At 39.6% G+C, this 20,509-nt stretch overlaps 1 protein-coding gene across 1 annotated transcript; it reads right to left on the bottom strand.

The window, feature by feature from the left end:
• Positions 1–757: 757 nt before the first annotated feature.
• Positions 758–13,991, bottom strand: LOC124253328. The gene is given in 9 exon segments (XM_046687077.1): positions 758–4,233; positions 4,236–4,305; positions 5,491–5,612; positions 6,623–6,697; positions 8,774–8,913; positions 9,259–9,391; positions 10,516–10,652; positions 12,013–12,146; positions 13,893–13,991. Coding segments are annotated over 8 exon segments (921 nt in total). The 5' UTR covers positions 12,125–12,146; positions 13,893–13,991; the 3' UTR covers positions 758–4,101.
• Positions 13,992–20,509: the final 6,518 nt, after the last annotated feature.

The raw sequence follows: 20,509 nt of genomic DNA, 5'->3' as shown, positions 1-20,509 counted from the left end.
CAAAGGCCCAGTCATCAGTCATTGTCCGGCAAGAAGAAGAAACCAGACAAATCTGTATCCAGGGATGTTACAGATTACAGACAAATCTGTATCCAGGGATGTTACAGGGATGTTACAGATAACAGACAAATCTGTATCCAGGGATGTTACGGATTACAGACAAATCTGTATCCAGGGATGTTACAGGGATGTTACAGATAACAGACAAATCTGTATCCAGGGATGTTACAGATAACAGACACATCTGTATCCAGGGATGTTACATATTACAGACAAATCTGTATCCAGGGATATTACAGGGATGTTACAGATAAGACACATCTGTATCCAGGGATGTTACAGATAACAGACAAATCTGTATCCAGGGATGTTACATATTACAGACAAATCTGTATCCAGGGATGTTACAGGGATGTTACAGATAACAGACAAATCTGTATCCAGGGATGTTACAGATTACAGACAAATCTGTATCCAGGGATCTTACAGATAACAGACAAATCTGTATCCAGGGATACAGACAAATCTGTATCCAGGGATACAGACAAATCTGTATCCAGGGATGTTACAGATAACAGACAAATCTGTATCCATGGATGTTACAGGGATGTCACAGATAACAGACAAATCTGTATCCAGGGATGTTACAGATTACCGACAAATCTGTATCCAGGGATGTTACAGATACCAGAAACATCTGCATCCAGGGATGTTCCGTTGGTGGAGAAAAGTGCTTGAAATGAGGACATGATATCTGGTATTTTCTCCCACTAAAGTAAACTTGGATAGAACATGCATACATGTTGAACTTATTCAAGTATTAAAAGCTGGTATTCTCTCTAAGAAGAACCAGACATAAGGTCCACCAACCAACACATGTTCCAGGAGGGGGCCAGACAAAGGTCAATACTTAAGACCCCCAAGTGCCTACATTTCTTGTAGGAGCAACTAGACAAAGGTCCAACTACAAACAGCTGTTCTAAGAGAGGCAAGGAAATATCTATCTCCCATGTTTGTTCTGGAAGGGCCTTGACAATGGTCCAACAAGCATATTTGTTCTTGGAGCAGTTGTACCATGGCCCAACAAGCATGTTTCTTTTAAGAGCAGCTAGACAATGACCCTACAAGCATATTTATTCTTGAAGCTGCTTGATAATGGTACAACAAGCATATTTGTTCTAGCAGCAGCTATAGACAAATGATCCAACTACCAAATTCAAGATGTCTGCGATGAGTTCTATCCAGCACATATACAGTGTACACAAATACTTCAATCTCATTGGTTAGTGCTGTTAGTGAAGGTGCCAACCCCTTCTAGTACACCAGTAGCTCTCAGCTTATGAGCATTCATAGTCATACATTCTTGCAAAATTCAAGCTAATTGTACAAAGTCCTTGTACAAAGACCTGTTGTACAAACCGACCTTGGCACTACTTCTTTAGTAAGCCTATGTTAAGGTATGATCACCTTAACGCTAAGATAGCTTTGTACAACAGGTCCTGTACTATATGTGTAGACTTCTCGGTTCTTAGACTGGATGCCAACACATAATGGTATGTCTAATGGCTGGAGGTGGGGGTTGGCACTCTTGGTTACATGGCAACTGTTACCACAAGCATAAACATGAAGACAGGACAAACATATAGAAGACAACACACAGTACAGGCAGATAGGAAACGATATTATGCATGTTAAGGAACAATTGTATAAAAATAATAACAACATTCCATTTTGCCATTTGTCTCTCATGGATGGATGCTGGAAGCCTATGCCAATCTTGACAACTACAAACTGATACTTTTACAATCATGATTTTGGAGGATAAATAGAATCTCGCCTTCATGTCTCTTAATATCAACAATATACATACATGCTGATTAAAGGGCAAAACCACTCACCAAGCCAAAATGTTCTACACCTGTATCGCCTTGTACCGATATATTAGTTACCAAGAGACATTACAATGAGATTCTCTATATACCGTTAACAAATACCATCATACCATAGATGTGTGTACACAGAGGATAAATACAATATAGGTTCACCCACAAATGTGACTTCCATTAACATTTTTTAACGTATTTATGCATTTTCAACAAGAGCTGCTTTGGTGATTGTAACCATATATGTCTCAGAATTTACGACTATCAAAGTTGTTACTGATGGACACAATGAAAATGTTTGATGAATCTTCAAACGTTACAACCAAAAAAAACCTGGCATAACATCACCATAAGTTAACCAAAGTTGCTTTGTGCCTAGGTAATAATACTGTCACATAATGACTGCAAAAGAAGAAGAAACAAGTGATTGATATTATAAGCAAAATTCCATGTTGATAGAGTACAAAGGCTTGAATCCAAATCCCACATGCACATACACTGTCATATCGACAATGCTGTTTTACATCACAGTAAACATTGTACCCTATTGTCCTTTTCTTAATTTCTCTTCCCTTTTCTGTTGGGGAACAAATTAGACAATAATTACTGATCCAAATGGATGTATAGAACACCTGTCCTGTTTGAAAGTTAAGCCTGAATCTTGAATCATACTAACAGCATTCATTGATGAAGGGCAGATAATCTGCTATTTCTGACATTCAAGTTTCTTTAATACCCTACTTATTTACAATTCAGATAAAACCTATGCACATCGTCAAGCCTTCAGAAAAATTTACTGTAGGCAGCCTACAGTTCAGATGACAAACTGAAATCAGACTGGCATCTTAACAAAAAGATAATGGAATAGTACAGTGTGATGTCATAAGACTTCAAACGACCATTGATCATACAGAGTCTCTAAAATACACATGAAAGAATAACGGAAAATTATCAAAACTAATATTCTACCCGAATGAGTGATAATTTATAAAAAGTGGCATAATATGTCATGGGAAATAGGTGTTAGAGTGAGTGAGTGAGTATGGTTTTACGTCACTTTTCCCAATATTCCAGCAATATCACAGTGAAGGACACCAGAAATTGGAACATATTTGGGGAATCGATTTCGGGACTTTGATGTTTAGAGTGAATGGTTTAACTGCTAGGCTATCCTACTGTCCAAATAGTTGTAAGAAAAAAGCGTTTTATTATCATAAAGCTAAATATAACATATCAACACATAACAATAGTAAGAAAAGCAAAGTGAACCACACAAACTGAAATTTGCTTGCATCATTACAAAATGAACACCACATAAAATTATCAGAATGCAATTTGATTCATAATATTCATACAAATACAATTTTTTGATGAAAGATCAGAAAAAATGAGATCAAATTACAAGAGTGCATAATACAAAGATTCACATAATAATAAGTATTTTAATATTAAACTATGGAGGCTACAATGAAGCGGGTAGAACCCTTGGACATCAAACAGTACATATTGTTCACATTAACAGGTTCACATCTACATCAGATCTTACGTCTATGTTACGAGGAAAAAAAAGCAACATCTAAAAACATAATAGACAATTCCATGAATTTATCAAAAGTGACATATGTGAGTTTAAAATAGGACTGTATCAAATGGTTAAAAAAATTCTTGAGTTAAAGATTCTAAAGAAATGTCCTAATCAGCAGTTTAAATTACAGTAGAACATGGTTAAAGTCCAAAATGAATATCTCCATAAATAAACAGTTATAATGAGCCATCATAGAGGTTTGATATTTATCACATAAAATGCATGCAAGTAACGAATCCCCCAAACCCGAGGTCTATTTCAACTTAATTCTAGACTGCATTAGTTTGGGATTCTTAAGCTGCTCCTATTTAAAAATGCCCAAGAATATTGATAAATTTAAGTATCAAAAAACATTCAAAACTTGAGTCATTTAACACACATATAGAAATAGGGAGTCAAATATTTCGTGTCATACAATTCATAACCATGTTTAACAGTAACTGATTGTCATAATGGCCTTGACCTTCACCTTTTATAGTTTCTGAGAGAATACATAAGTATATGACTTCTTACAACTTTAAACAACTGACACTTCTTTCATGATGCCTAAAATTATTGACATACTGAGTAACTTAACATCTGCAATACAGCGTCCAACAAGCACCTGTCCTCTTGAGGTGGATGACAGCAGTACTAAGGGGTTTGGTAAGAAGACTTGGCTGGGCTCTGTAGCCCGACGAAGACTGGGTTCTTGGCGGAGGAGATGACGCGGACACCCATGTAGGAGATGAAACCCTCGGTGGTGAAGCCGAGCCCGTTGGCGCGCTGAGGATAGATTCGTATGCTTCTCCCTCCTTCTCGTACTGTGTAAGGATAGCCTCGGCCTCTGCTCTTGCCCTAGGGACAAGCAAGAAGGTGGTTGTTCCTTAGCATGGACAGCAAGCTAACAAGATTAGCTGTTGGCTGTTAAATGCAAGATTTAACAAAGATTCCAGCTATACAGCGACTGCTTAATAATGACATCCAATCCAAAGAAACCTGTGATTAATATCAGGAACAATTATCTTCATTTTGGAGTGCAGTAACTCACAATTAACCAGATCATCAAACCTGCTCCTTCAATCTATTATTGGTGTCTAACCTTGACCTACAGAACTACAGGTCCAGAGGTCCCACAATTACTAATTTTACAGGAAATATGCAGGTCGTCTGAAGTTTGTTTATTGTTTAATGCTGCACACAGCAATAATCCAGTTATATGGTGGCAGTATATAAATAATTGAACCTGGGGCAGACAATCCAGTGATCAACAGCATGAGCATCGATGAACGTAACTGGGATTCAATGACATGTGTCAACCAAGTCAGCACACCTAACCATCCAATCCCATTAGTTGCCTCTTATGACATGTATGGGTTGCTGATGGCCAACTAACCCTGATCTTCACGGGGGCTTGTTAAGAAATGAAATGGTGTAGACTACAGAAATGAAAAAGTTATTTAACATGAACCTTCTTGTCCAAAAATCATTTTTTTCACTGAATATTACTGTGGGTCCCTAAGAGGAATATATACTTTTCCTACATCCAGGCTGTACATTTCAGCACATGGGACACTAATTTCAATGTCAAATAAAACTCCGAATTGCAAGATCCAACCACCTGTACAGCTGGTTAGGGCTCATTTGGGGATTAAGACAGATAGTGAGTGAGTATGGTTTCACGTCACTTTTAGCAATATTCCAGCAATATCACGGTGGAGACACCAGAAATGGGCTTCACACATTCTACCCATGTGGGGAATCGAACCTTGGGTCTTCAGCGTGACGAGCGAACGCTCTGACCACTAGGCTACCCCACCGCCAGAAATACTGATAAGATCAGTTGTATTGCAGGATAAATTACTAAAGCATTTCAATTCAACTGTCCAGTTGACTTTGACAGATGACTATATTATCACTGCCTTAGTGTAAGACATTCGCAGCTAAAAAAATGACCTTGACCTTAATCAGACAAATGTTCACCGGATGTCAAAAACCAGTCGAGTAGTCGTGGAATTGGTCCTGTTTCTCCTTATAACTTACTGGTTTTGTAGAATCCTGGCTTCGGATTGGGCCCTGTCCAAGATGATCTGTGACTGTGTCTCTGCCTCTCTTCTCTCCGTCTTAGCCTCGGTCAGCAGACGAGGACGCTCATTTTTAGCAACCTGAAGAAAATATGATAATACAATGACCCATTCATCTTAAAGGTCACATGCAACGCAAAACACAACTTTGCAGATTCTGATGCCTTTGGTATGGACATACAATATCAAATGATCAAAATGCAAATTCAACTTATAAAGTTGCAAAATAACACGATAATCTACCCGTTACATAAAGGAACCTTGTTAAGGATCTAGATCTACTCAGCTATGTGTCAACCAGTGAGGCGTTCGACATTTCAAGATGGAAAAACCTTCGCTGGGGGTGAGAACTCGGAGTAGGCTTCGATGTGAGCTATTTTTCTAATATTTTTTTTATATTTCACAGGCGCGATCTTATATTATGACAGTAGATTACCGATTTAACTGTTTATATAATTTCAATTGACAATTTCACCACCCGTTCTTCTTACCGAGTCACTTTCTCTGTTTGATACTTTAATTTCTAACTGTGATATAGATATGCCCCTGTCACAGACAAAACTCAATGTCTGTTTTATTTACACCTATGTGTCTGCCTGCCTGTCTGCTAATGACAATATGCAATACACAACTTTGATCACTGACCACATGCAATTTGAACTTAACACCTATCAGGCTATACACCATAAACAAAATGCATTGATTTATGTCTCGAGCACCCAAGTTCTGTCTCTGTCACATTATGTAATTACACAGACAGGCAGGTGTGATGCTTGTACACATGACATGGGATGATGTCTGTTGATTGCAAAATGTTATACACAAAATATGTGCATGTAGTTACAAAACCCAACATCTCTATATACACACAAAGAGTCCTGAGTGCATCGACAAATAAACCAGCCAATGAAAGTCTTCGTTACACTTAAGTGCAAGCCCACCCGCTCTGACTGGGTGCTTCGTTTCAAGGGAAGTAAACCCAAGTACAAAGCAACTGATTTCCACAGCTAACCTGAGTTCCCGTAGCAGCTGATTTCCAATGCTAACCCATGTGGTCTCCCTTCTACTATGAGTCTAGTTGCACTACTGACCTGGATGTCTTCTCTAGCTCGCTCCTTGCTTCTGATTGATGACTCATATTCCCTGGGACGTTCGATGTTGTTTACCTAAATTTATAGAACAAAACTTGAACACTTACTTGCCTGAAACCACAGAGAAAGTAATGCAGCAAATAGGATAACAGGGGTTTTCATTTGGCGGGAAATGTCAGAATCCTTGAAAAAATGCTGGGGATGTTTTTCATTCAAGTGCTCAAGATAAAAGGTCTAGAATTTAAATTAAGGGAGTGAGAGAGTCAGATGGGTTTAACTTATTTTTGAAGCAGTAAAACAAGATTTGTTTGAGCTTTTCACAATTTGGGAAAAACATCACCTGCAAGTTCCACTAAACAAGTAGACAAGCAGTGTCACTCAGGTGGCATAATCCCCCGCCGCAAATTATCAAATCACAGGTCGTAGTTTGAGATGAAGTTAAATGTCAACAAAAAACATGACCGGTCAACCTCTCTTGATATCTTGCTCTGTAGTTGTTCAAACACACAAATATTTTCAAGACTCACTTTGACCTTGACCTGAATGTCATGGTGAATGAAATATGCAAAAATGGTAATGAAGAAATTGCTGATCAAAAAACATTTAAGAGAAGTCTTGGAAGTCTATGAAAATAATCCAGTGAACCGTTCTTGAGATATCTTGCTGACAAAGTGTCGCCGTGACCTCAAAACTTATGTGAAGATGAAGAATATTCTCAAATATGAAGAAAATCCAGGGAATGATTCTTGAGGTATCGTGCTGACAAGCTTAACATGCAGGTTAACAAGCTGAAATCTTCAATGTGTTGCTGTGACCTTGAAATATACATGAAGATCACCAAAATCGACTGGGCACTGCACCTTCGTTAGAAAGTCACATGACAGAGGAGTATAGAGTGTTATATCCTGGTCACACACTTTGAAGCTTCCAGATGATATCACTGTGACATATTGTGCCATTCAGTTGTGTACATCATCTTGCAAATAATCAATATGACCTCAACCATCTCATACAGATCTTGCCATATGGTTCACCATACAGGAACATCACATCTGGTGTTACCTTCTCTTGAAAACTGCAATACGTTTATTCAATGGTTACCAAAAGGAGATATTTATGCACTGCTGTGTTTAATTGGTAATACATGGGATGAATAAATCAATTACAGCCAACAAATAGTTTTCTGATCTAGATAGAACAAACATAAACACTGAGCACTAACTCAGCATCGGGACAAATGAAAATTGAACCATCAACATCTATTGATTATCTCGTACAAGGTGAATCAATATTGTAGGTCAATGGCCAGAGTACTAACATAATCATTCGCTCGCTTTGAAGTATTTCTAAACGGCGTGTATGCCTCAAGTGGAATTTTGGAAGTGATGCAGTCGTTAGGGGTTCATAACTTGGATGCAACTGATGAGCAAGGGTGATGATGACAAACCATAACACACAATCTGGAGCTGAACTTGGTTGAAGTTACACAGATATCTGAAACACCTAAGGGACACCACTCTGCATGTTCTCGCTGGGGCCTGTGAGATGTGTCCCTTGTTATCCATAGAAGTTTACTATAATTTCTAAGTGCAGCAATCTCTGAACAAAGACAAACATTTGACATATTTATATGTAAGGCTCAAACTAAATGTTTTAGGGTTTCCTTGGTCCGTTTAGAACATTATCTGATCCTTTGTCAACACAGACAAAGCCTCATATGCTTTAGAAGACAAAACATCACTCCTGCATGCTAAGCCATGAATATGGAATGATTTGGTTGGTTGGTTGGTTGGTTAAATGCTGCACTCAGCAACACCTAAGCTGTATGGAGGCGGTTTGTAAATGATCGCGTGTGGACCTGATGATCCAGTGATCAAACTTCAATTTTTTTTCGATGGCAATGTTTACTAGTACAAGGGGGGTCTATCGCACATATTTTCCTGAATGATGGCTTGTGTTTAAGATAAAGTTGAATATCATAAGCTAGCAGAGGATTTATATTTGTCCCTGTAATTAGCAAGACCACACTCCGAAAACCCATAATATGAGGACATAGATATTTTGTGGGCATGGTGCAGAACTAAATATATCTTCTAGACAATTCCTATATATTATTAATACCCACGGAACATGCTACAGGTACTGACTCACCTGGAGATCAGTGATGTCACACTTCAGCAGATCGTATCTTTCCCGGAGCTTCTGTCTCACCATCTCTTGGAACGCCCCTCGCTCTGCCTGCACTTGGGAAGTGTTGAACAAGCTGCACGCCTCATGCAGGGCTGCTGAACCTGCAATTACCATTCTAACATGAGTCACGTAATAGTTCACAATTTCTATATCACTGGTCTGTTTAGACAAAGAGCATCAGTAACCTTTTTGTTAATTGACAGGCACATTCATCATGTCAAAGCTACCATGTGAACACACACTTTCAATAACAACTACTTAACTTAAATTATACACAACGTTTCTGGCAGGGAAAAGCCCCAGAAATGTTGTGTATATAATAAATACACATACACATAAATAAATATTTTGTCTTGTACTTGAATACCGACTTCTATATGCGTCTCAAGAACCTAATTGAGTTAAAGTGAGTTACGCTGTAGAGTAAGGAAAGGTAGCATATATACCTGTATATTTTAAGATATTCTTGTAGCCCTCAAAGTCTTTAAATTTGAGGATGATGTCCTTGAGATGTGTTACCCTGGCCTTGTACTGGTATGCCACATCCAGGGTAATGATGACCCCATCCTTGTTGAGGCACTGCAACAGACAGGTGTATGCACAGGTGAAACAGACAGGCAGGTGTATGCACAGGTGAGACAGACAGACAGGTGTATGCACAGGTGATACAGAGACAGGTGTATGCACAGGTGAGATAGACAGACAGGTGTATGCACTGGTGATACAGAAAGGTGTATGCGCAGGTGACACAGACGAACGGGTGATACAGATAGACAAGTGTATGCACAGGTGATACAGACACAGGTGATAAAGAGTGGTGAGACAGACAGGTGTATGCACAGGTGATACAGACAGGTGAGACAAACAGACCGGTGGATGCACAGGTGACAGAGACGGACAGGTGAGATAGGCAGGTGAAACAGGCAGACTACATAGTCAACCATGTGATGCAGATGGGTTATACAGGCAGATGATGCAGCTCGGTGAGATAAACAGATAACACCGACAGGTCATAAAACAGGTGATACAAATAGATGATACATGTAGATGATACAGACAGATGATACAGGAAGATTGGTTATTTCAGGTAATACAAACTGGTGATACAGACAAATTGGGTGAGAACGATGGATGAAACAGCCTTGGAATACAGTAAGGTAACAGACAAATAACAGATGCAAGATTCTTAATGCATGCCAACACTGCTGTTGGCAAAATCGAACATTCACACAGAACTAGTGTTGGGAATTGGTGTAAATCTCATAATTGATGATTGATTCCTTACAACCGATCAATCATCGAAAATAATTGGTTAGCGTCATTTATCAAATTTTCTTGGTTATGCTTGTTAATGCACAAAAAATAAAGAAAAAACATGTAGTTCTCTCAGGTTTTTTCGCAAATTGCACAAAATGCATTTGCCAATTTCACATCTTTAAAGGATGACTAGTGTGTTAGGAACATACATTTCCTGGAGTTGTTAAGATAAACTTAATCATGACTTGGAACGAGCTTGTAGTGCTTATGCAATATCGAGACAAAATCAACCTTTTGAAAAATATTGTTATTGCAAACAAGTGTTCCAAAATTGATTGTGTTCGATTATGAGAAAACATGATCGATTGCTTGGTCGTTTTGTCATTGCGACCAATCTTCGATTATTTCAATTAATCGGACCACCACTACACAGAACTACAACTTACCGACAGAGATCTGAAGTTCAATGTAGTGTAGACATTGGGGAAGATGATGAACTCAAAACCTGGGGGACCATTGTGCAAACCCTCATTCTTCACAGTATCTGATAATTTCTTTTGAAACTTGTCATAAGCGATTCCCACTGAAAATACGGAGACCATTAATTACATCATATACCACGTAAATAACGTACATTGTACATGTACTAGAATTAAATACAAAACAGTATATGTTCAAACCCTGTTTGTTTGTTGTTTAACACCACACTCAGCAATATTCCAGCTATATGGTGGTGGGATGTAAATAATCAAGACCAGACAATCCAGTGATCAACAGCATGAGCATAGATCAAAGCAATTGGGATATGATGACATGTGTAAACCAAGTCCCGTTAGTCCCATGTTACGACATGCATGGGTCGCTGAAGACCAATTCAAGCCCAGATCTTCACAGGTCCCTCAAACCCTGTTAATGCCAAACTATTCAAGAAGCAATTGTCATAAAACACTGATCTATTGGCTGGTTTCTAGCACATGTTTGACATCGAAGAAATACTGGCAACCTTGTTACAAAAAATAAATGAAATTAGGGCTGGCTAAGAAGATCGATAATCATAAATTTCTTAAAGCTTATTGATATGAAAACAGTATCATCGACAATATTGTACATCAACTATGGTGATAGTATAAAGTTTTTAGTTACTCACACAATACACAAAGTTAGGTTTTAATCATGGGCTGCTTCCGAATTATCAGGGCTCCAGATAAGGGCCATATCGGCGTATGTACGGATAGAAAATATGCACGATACAGTAGGAAATAATTTAGAAAACGTAGCAGATACGCACCACAGCAATGGTGTGTGGTCTTAAAATCATTTACAGACGTATTTATCTGAAAAAGTATTGTTTTATTGTTTATTGACCTGTTTACATAAGAGCAGCAATGTTGTGGTGCATATATAAAACAAAACACAAGATAACTGATACGCCATTATTTTCCATTCAGTACTCTAAATGTAGTCCAGTACTCCTTTATTGAAAAAATAAGGAGTACGTACTCCTGATGTTGAAAAATTATCTGGAGCCCTGAATTATGATCAAGACGCTGTTTTGTTAGCAACCCATGCATAATTTCTCTGATATTTATCAATAATCGATTGATATTTAGTTCATGATTATGGATCTCTGTGATCTATATCCTCAGCCAGCCCTAAATGAAATAATCAAAAACATCCACATGATCCAGAAAGCAAAAGATACAGAAGCTCTTATTATCTTTTGTTTGCTTGTTTAACACCATTCAGCAATATTCCAGCTATATGGCAGCTGTTTCCAGCTTTATGGCAGCTGTTTCTAAATAACTGAATGTGGGCTTGAAAATCCAGTGATCTAACCCGGATCTTCACTGGTTCAGCTATCATGTTTATTGCCCAAAATATATACAGTGAGGATTTTCCTCACTGAATATGTTTAAACTATCTGGTTATTGAGAAGTCCTTACCCTCCTTTGAAGCCAACTTCTTCAGGGATGTGGCGACAAGTGCAATAATTAGAATAGCTACAACACCTACGCCAATCAAGACTACGACACAACACTTTCCACCGTTAGACATGATGAATCTTGGTTATGAATCTCTGCAAAAGAAAATACCATGATAATATAATTAATTAAAAGCATGAATGAGTTTTTATGCCTCTTCTAGCAATAGTCCAGCAATATCATGTTGGGGGACACCAGAAATGGGCTTCACACATTTGTACCCATGTGGGGAATCAAACCCAAGCCTTCGGCACAACAGGAGAACGCTTTAACCACTAGGCTACCCAATCACCCCTGCATGTATGATTAGACATATGTTAAGCTATTACACTTGTGCATGTGCAGTAAGTATCAATATGAAAAAATCTAATTAGTCTGTAGTGGCCGTGGGGTAGCCTAATGGTTAAAGCGTTCACTCGGCACACCAAAGGCCCGAGTTCATGCCCCACATGGGTACAATATTGCAGCTATGTTGCGGTCAATGCGATGCAAAACGACAACTAGATGCTACCCTGCATGATGCTTGAATCAATGGAGGTAAGCATGCACTGGTTGACTCTGAATCAGTATTGGGTGTCTCAAAGAGAGTGAGTGAGTTTAGTTTTACACTGCTTTTAGCAATATTTCAGCAATATCACGGCAAAGGATACCAGAAATGGGCATCACACATTGTACCCATGTGGGGAATCAAACCCGGGTTTTTGGCGGGATGAGCAAACGCTTTAACCACTAGGCTTGTAACCCCACCTTCCCTGAATCTATAGGCCTTCATCTACAATACTGCAGGTTATTATGGCAAACAAATATGTCAATGTCAATGTACTGCAAACTACATCAAGACCTGTACAAATTCAAAATTATAGTCCCAACACGAAATCTACTTGTGTGTCTCACAGTCCCTGAACAACATTATTTTCCCTTACACCTACCCTTTCTACAAATTTTGTTTGTTGCTAAAGCCTTAAATGAAGCAAGTCTAGATTTCCTCAGGTCTGAATCTCCCATTTCACAGGGCTCCTTTCCAATTCAAATGGGAGGTACACCAACAGAATACCAGACCTACCAGCCATATTGTTTAGAGTCATGTCACCCTGACCCTAACCCAAACCTTACCCTAACCCTAACTCTAAACTAGCATGCTTTCAAAGACGGCATCCGGTATTCTGTAATCTTACCAAATGGGATAAATTGTTACTATCAAAATTATATATATATATTCAGAGACTAGGCGTTAGTTTAGGAATCTACCTGTTCAGATCCTACAGGTAGGCGCTCACTTCAAACACTCATCCTTCACCGACACACTCTTCCAATATTATGTTTCATTTCGTAACATGACAGTATTTATGCAACAGAAACATGCCTCGGCTAGAATGTAGTCAGTTAATTCCCTGTAACATATCTGATATTTACTGACAAACAAGCCCAGGCGTACTCACAGCACCTACCCCTCGAGATATAGTCGGCATATCGACTTACAGTAAGTTACACTGAAGGCCTTGCAACCACCTGTTCGTTATCTTATGTCTAGTTGATGAGAAAATCTTACCTATGATGTGCAGTTGATGTGCTAATCTGCAAACTGCGTATTATACACAGTATATATTTACGGATGTTTTGCAATTTACTATTGCTTAACCCGGCCTAGTTTGGTGGAGTGTGTCGCAATCCAAGTCTCGCTTCTTGGCAACTCATACAATCGATGGGATCTCTAGAAAACATAAGCGCACCAGCCGCAATCAGCCGACCGTGAAACTATAATACTATGTAGCTTCGTATCGGTGCTATTGTTTTAGACAAGCTATCTTTCCGTTCATTGAATGAAAAACAAGCATACCCACCGAGATACGATCAAGTGTTTATCGAGCTCGTTTCCTTGTTGTTGCCGCTCTGTTTCCGGTTTGAGTTTTACAAACCGGTTTGACACATGCATTGTACCATTGGCCAATCCGGCGAGGTCGCGTCTTCGTATATCTCCGCTACCACTTCGTCAGGCAGTGCCCCTTAATCTCCACGCAGCGTTATTGTGATAAACTCCTGACAGTGTTATGCTTTGTGATCCTCGAGAAGGGGCTATTGATGGTGTTAATGTAGACTAATGCTTAGTCTCTGAATATATATAATTTTGATAGTAACAAACAAACCAAATAAATTGAAAAGGAGCCCGAGGGAGACCAGGCCCCGATTTCTCGAAACAAACTTAAGCCTGAGTTTTGACTTAAGTGAGAGTTTTTACTCAAATTTGACAAAGCGCAGGAAAATGCATTTCCCAGAATGAACTGAAATCAATATTACACACAAACATAGTAGACAATTTGAGTTTGATGGATAGATTACTAAAGTTGTTTAAGCTTTTTTCTTTTAAAAATGCAGCTGAGTTAAAAATTCAGCTGTTTCAAATTGTCAAACTCAGTTTGAAATTTGAGTAAAAACTTAAGTTTGTTTCGAGAAATCAGGGCCAGAGCCTCAACCTGAGGAAATCTAGACTTGCTTTATTTAGGGCTTTAGTACTACAGAGAGAGCTTGGCAGTAAGGAAAATAATGTGGTTCAGGGACTGTGAGACAAGGCTAGTGTAAACGGTTCTCCCTGTAATGTTTTATCATTAGTGAATGAGTGAGTGAGTATGGTTTTAGCAATATTCCAGCAATATAGCGGCACCAGAAATGGGCTTCACATATTGTACAATACCCTTGTGTGGAATAAAACCCAGGTCTTCAGCGTGACGAGCGAACGCTTTAACCACTAGGCTGCCCCACCGCCCCTCTATCATAAAATATATATACTGTCAGTACTAATACCTAGCCTAAATTAAAACGTAAACTGTTTACTGTAATCATATTAATCTCGTGTATGAGTAGATCGAAATACACAGAACTTGGTATTTGCAAATCCCGATATGTCAGCGTTTCCATTGAGTAAGGGGGCGGTGGGGTAGCCTAGTGGTTAAAGCGTTTGCTCGTCATGCCAAAGGCCTGGGTTCGATTCCCCAAATTGGTGCCATGTGTGAAGCCCAATTCTGGTGTCCCCTGTCGTGATATTGCTGGAAAATTGCTAAATAGGCGTAAAAGTAACCTCACTCATTGAATAAGACGAAATCATCCGACTCCAAACTATACTGACTATTGACTCGTAACACCACCACCCTCACGGCATTAATATGAATTATCCTCCACGAGAACACAACGATTAACAAGTGACGTCACAGGCCGAATTTACCCTCATAATCACAATAACAGTATACGGCTAGCTGTGATTAAACCACTGATCTTTGATATGAATAAACCACGGACCTAAATTACCAGACGGTGATTTAACCAATTTGGCTACTGATATGCACAATTTGTCTGCCGTACATTCTCTAATCATTGACTGTGTTCATTAAGAACCGGTCCCTTGAGTAAAAGTAATTGTCCTATTAATAATGTCCCTTGAGTAAAAGTAATTGTCCTGTTAATAATGTCCCTTGCAAAACCAGTACAGAGAGCCTAAAGAACGAATATGAACAATTACAAATATTCCTTTTGTTGCCGTGCTATCGCGCTCAAGTACGAGGCTGTAATGTCGCTGTTTATGGTATATACGGTAAATAACACAGCGGATAATCAATAATGAGTGAATGAACTGTACTGCAGCAAATACACAGGTTGAAGCTCGGGTCGCCCCAGTCATAGCTGAATCACGCTGATACAGTGTTCTGGAGGGAAAGCGTCCAACACGCCCGCGCCGCCATATATATTAAAAACATAAAAAATGTCAGACGCAATCGGATCTTGCAAAGGTTTTGTATGTTTGTTTGTTGTTTAACGCCACAATCAGTACTATTCCAGCTATAAGGGCGGGGTCTGTTAACAAACGAGTCTAATAATAACCCAGTGATCAACATCATGAGCATCGATCTACGCATTTGGGATACAATGACATGTGTCAACCAAGTCAGCGAGCCTGACCACCCGATTCCGTTAGTCACCTCTTTATACGACAAGCATGGGTTACTGAAGATCAATTCTAACCCAGATCTTCACAGCATGGCGACTAAAGACAAGAGCATCGCAGTCAAAATAGAATTTGAGACATGCATCTGGTGTTTTTTGAATGAGTCGGTCAGTGACTATGGTTTATGCGGCAATGTTCCAGCAATATCACGGCGGCGGACACCAGAAATGGGCTTCACACATTGTACCCATGTGGGGAACCGAACCCGGGCCTTCGGCATGACGAGCAAACGCTTTAACCACTAGACTACCCCACCGCCCCCTTACTCAATGGAAACGCTGAAATATCGGGATTTGCAAATACCAAATACCAATACTCATACACGAGATTAATATGATTACAATAAACAGTTTACGTTTTAATTTACGCTATTAAGCATTTGTATTGACAGTTAAATTTTTTTGAAGATGATCAGCATGACAAACGTATGAATTATCAATGTTTTGTGACAAACCTTGTTTTAAGATAAAAGGAAGAAGAACATAGACTTGCTATCAATAATTTTCACATTCATGAATAGATTAGTGTACATACCTTAATACTACGCAAAATGTTATCAACCGCAAAATGATGGAATAGGCAGGTACCAAGCTTCTACCTCGAGACAGCAAGTTCGACTCATCAAAGTTCGACACAACCGTGTTTGGTTACATATAGTTAGAATGCTCAAACAACCAACTGATAACCTGTAGATATAAAATGCTCAGTCGTTAGTTTGAGCAGTTCACGCAGTCCTGCAACCGAGGCCCGAACATACCGAATACCGTATTAACACAGCCACAATAATTAGTATAGTTCAAGGTCAGACGGCAGCATAATTGCTACTGCCTGCTAACATACAGTTAGTCGTATTCATGAATGCGCGTAGAGTCGGACCTTAATATCTCGAGATATCGGTGGTCAATATATATAAACAACGAAGGACCAACCCATTCTTTCATTTGACTACAGTTTATTTGCCAGACAGATTAACCTGTTTTGCAGTAGTTGTTTTATCATTATTATTCCGTTTAAAAAGCAGTGCTGCTTCCCACTTTCACTTCTTACAGCTGTATGTAGAGGCAATAACACACAGTCGCACACACACAGTCTCACACACAGAGTCAGTCTCACACACAGTCTCACACTCAGATTCTCTCTCACACATGTAGTCTCTCACTCAGATTCTCTCTCACACAGTCTCACACTCAGATTCCCTATCACACAGTCTCACACTCAGATTCTCTCTAAAGCAGTCTCACACCCAGATTCTCTCTCACACAGACTCTCACTCAGATTCTCTATCACACACAGTCGCACACACACATAGTCTCAAACACAGTCTCTCACTCAGATTCTCTATCACACAGTCTCTCACTCAGATTCTCTATCACACACAGTCGCACACACACATAGTCAGTCTCAAACACACAGTCTCACACTCAGATTCTCTCTCACACACAGTCGCACAAACACATAGTCACTCTTACACTCAGATTCTCTCACACATAGTCACACACACAGTCTCATACACAGTCACACTCAGATTCTCTCTCACAGTCATACACACACAGTCTCACACTCAGATTCTCTCTCACACAGTCTTGCACTCAGATTCTCTCTCGCCCAGTCATACATACACAGTCTCACACTCAGATTCTCTCTCACACAGTCTTGCATTCAGATTCTCTCTCACCCAGTCATACATACACAGTCTCACACTCAGATTATCTCTCACATAGTCTCACACTCAGATTCTCTCATGCACACAGTCTCACACTCAGATTGTCTCACACTCAGTCGCACACACACATAGTCAGTCTCACACACATAGTCACACGCACAGTCTCTCACACACATAGTCACAGTCTCACACTCAGATTGTTTCACACAGTCGTACACACACAGTCACACAGTCACTATCTCTTTCTCTCACTCACACTGACACACGCTCACTCGTAAGCACACACACACACGCTCAAAGGTAAAACATATGTATTTTATCTAATCCAGTGATTTGCTTCTGGGAGTTGGATGATCAGGTATATTATATATATATTATGCTTCAACTTTCTAGACGGGTGTGGAATTTGTTCACGAAGAAAAAAGGCTTGATCGACATCAAGAATTGATTAAAAGACTATTTCGAAGTGATATTTATAAATTTCGGTAAATACGTTGTACAATTAGGGATTAAATGATTGTTTTTATTATTTCCATTTCGCACACCACAACGTTGTTGACTGATGTTGGAGATGAGAATCATAAAAATATGGATGACTATCGGGACTATGCTACAAACAGATGAAAGGGAAATACAAATGTATTTGATTTTCAAAATCTTCAACATCTTACCTTCACACTGACTCTTAACGTCAAATGCATTTTACACACTTTAATCAAATCAATGTCAGAAGGATATCATTATCAAATACTATTTATTTATAAAATATGTAGGGCTTGCCGATACGGGTTGACTGGTGAAGGGACTGAGGGGTACTCTACTGGTTAAAGCGTTGGCTCGTCACGCCGAAACCCTGGGTACGATTCCCCACATGGGCACAGTGTGTGAATCCCAATTCTCATGGCCCCACCGTGATATTGCTGGAACATTGCTAAAAGCGGCGTAAAATCATACTCACTCACTCACTCACTAATGGAAATAAGTTGAAATGACCTCTTCTAAATTTTGGTTTTAATGTATGGAGGAGTAGTAGGCCAGTAATATGTATGGTTTGTTTTGAACACAAGCTACAAGCGCCTCAGACGGTTCGCCAAGTAACTGCGAAGGTTGTATACGTGTCCAGATGTAGATTGGGACAGACCGACAAGGAGTTCATCCGTCCACCACTCGCTGGAACATGGATTCTATTGGAGTACAGTGAAAGGGGCTGTACGCCACTTTAAGCTATATTCCAGCACTATCACGGAGGAGAACACCAGAAATAGGCTTCACACATTGTACTCAGACAAACTAGAAACCATAATGCTATTAGGTATTTAAATGTATATGGAAACAGTTATTTGATTCATGTACAACTAAAGAATGCAACTCTGCGTATGCTGCTTACAAACCAAGAAATAATCAGGGCAAACTGAGCTTCATTCACAGGTCCATGACAGGGAAGACCAATAATGGGCTTGACACATTGCACCCACATGTAAGGAATCGAACCCGGGCCTTCGGTACGACGAACGAACGCTTTAACCACTGGGCTACATCAGCGCACACCGTATATGTGTACTGCACCATGAGATCTGTCTCTCAGTTAGCCACACCACTGATGAAGTCATCACACAGATGTGTATACATATCCTGTGCTGGGTGACCCGTGAAGATCCGGGTTGGGGTTGATCTTCAGTAAGCCATGCTTGTCGTAAGAGGCGACTAACGGGATCGGGTGATCAGGATCGCTGACTTGGTTGACACATGTTGTGTAGATCGATGCTCATGCTGTTGATCACTAGATCGTCTGGTCCACACTCGATTATTTACTGATTGCCGCAATATAGCTGGAGTATTGCTGAGTGCAGTGTAAAACTGAGCTCACTCGCTCACGATAGGGAGAATGTTGGTTTGAGTCCTAGCAAGGTACGAGGATATTTTATTACCGCTTCCTCCTGCTACTCTCAACCACCTTCTTTATGTTTTTTGCGCTCTAACCTATATAAATGTATTTCTTTTAATGTTTTTCTCCTTTATGCGGGTGCAGGGTCGAGTCTTCTAGTCTCTTGTGTTTAGAGTGTATTCACCTTAGTGTTGTGGTGGGTCCAGAGGTGGAATACATGAGTGTCTGACCCGCATCCTTTCCTTTTTCAGACACAATGTGCAATCAACCTGAACCACGTTCTTGATGTCCCGTGTGTATTTTACCCAATATGCTGAGTTCCTGTATAAAATCCCTGAATTCACCCCTATTTACACCCTTACACCAAATGTTTAATGGCATTAAATAACATGTATTGCAACTGCTCTGTATGTACAGTACAACCAGAAATTATTGAGAATTTATTTTATTTTTTTCACTCATTACTCTATTTAATGTGAATATTAGCAGAACATAACTCCAGATTCAAAGACAGGTGAACAGTTAGTATTTGCAAAGTCACCATGGGCAGCAATGCAGGCTTCAATGCGGCGGGGCATACTACTGATCAAAGAAGTAAGAAAGTCGTGGTCCATGCTGCCCCAATATCGGACCACCTCTCTTTCATTTCAGCAATATTTGTCAGATCTTTCTCATTGACACTTTCCTTCATAAGTCCCCAAATATTTTCTATTGGATTTAGGTCAGGGCTATAGCTTGGCCAATCTAATAATGTCATATTCTGGGTCCGAAACCAGGGCTGTGAATGCTTTGAACGATGTTTTGGGTCGTTGTCCTGTTGGAAAATCCAAAAATATCCATAGAACACGTGAGCAGATGGAAGTAAATGTCCCTCGAGAATATCTGTGTACCACTCACTGTTCATATTCCCTTCAAA

This window comes from Haliotis rubra, unplaced genomic scaffold (assembly GCF_003918875.1).
Source record: "Haliotis rubra isolate DU_JTF1 unplaced genomic scaffold, ASM391887v1 Scf539, whole genome shotgun sequence".
Lineage (NCBI taxonomy): Eukaryota > Metazoa > Mollusca > Gastropoda > Lepetellida > Haliotidae > Haliotis > Haliotis rubra.
This window is presented reverse-complemented; position numbering and strand designations above follow the sequence as displayed.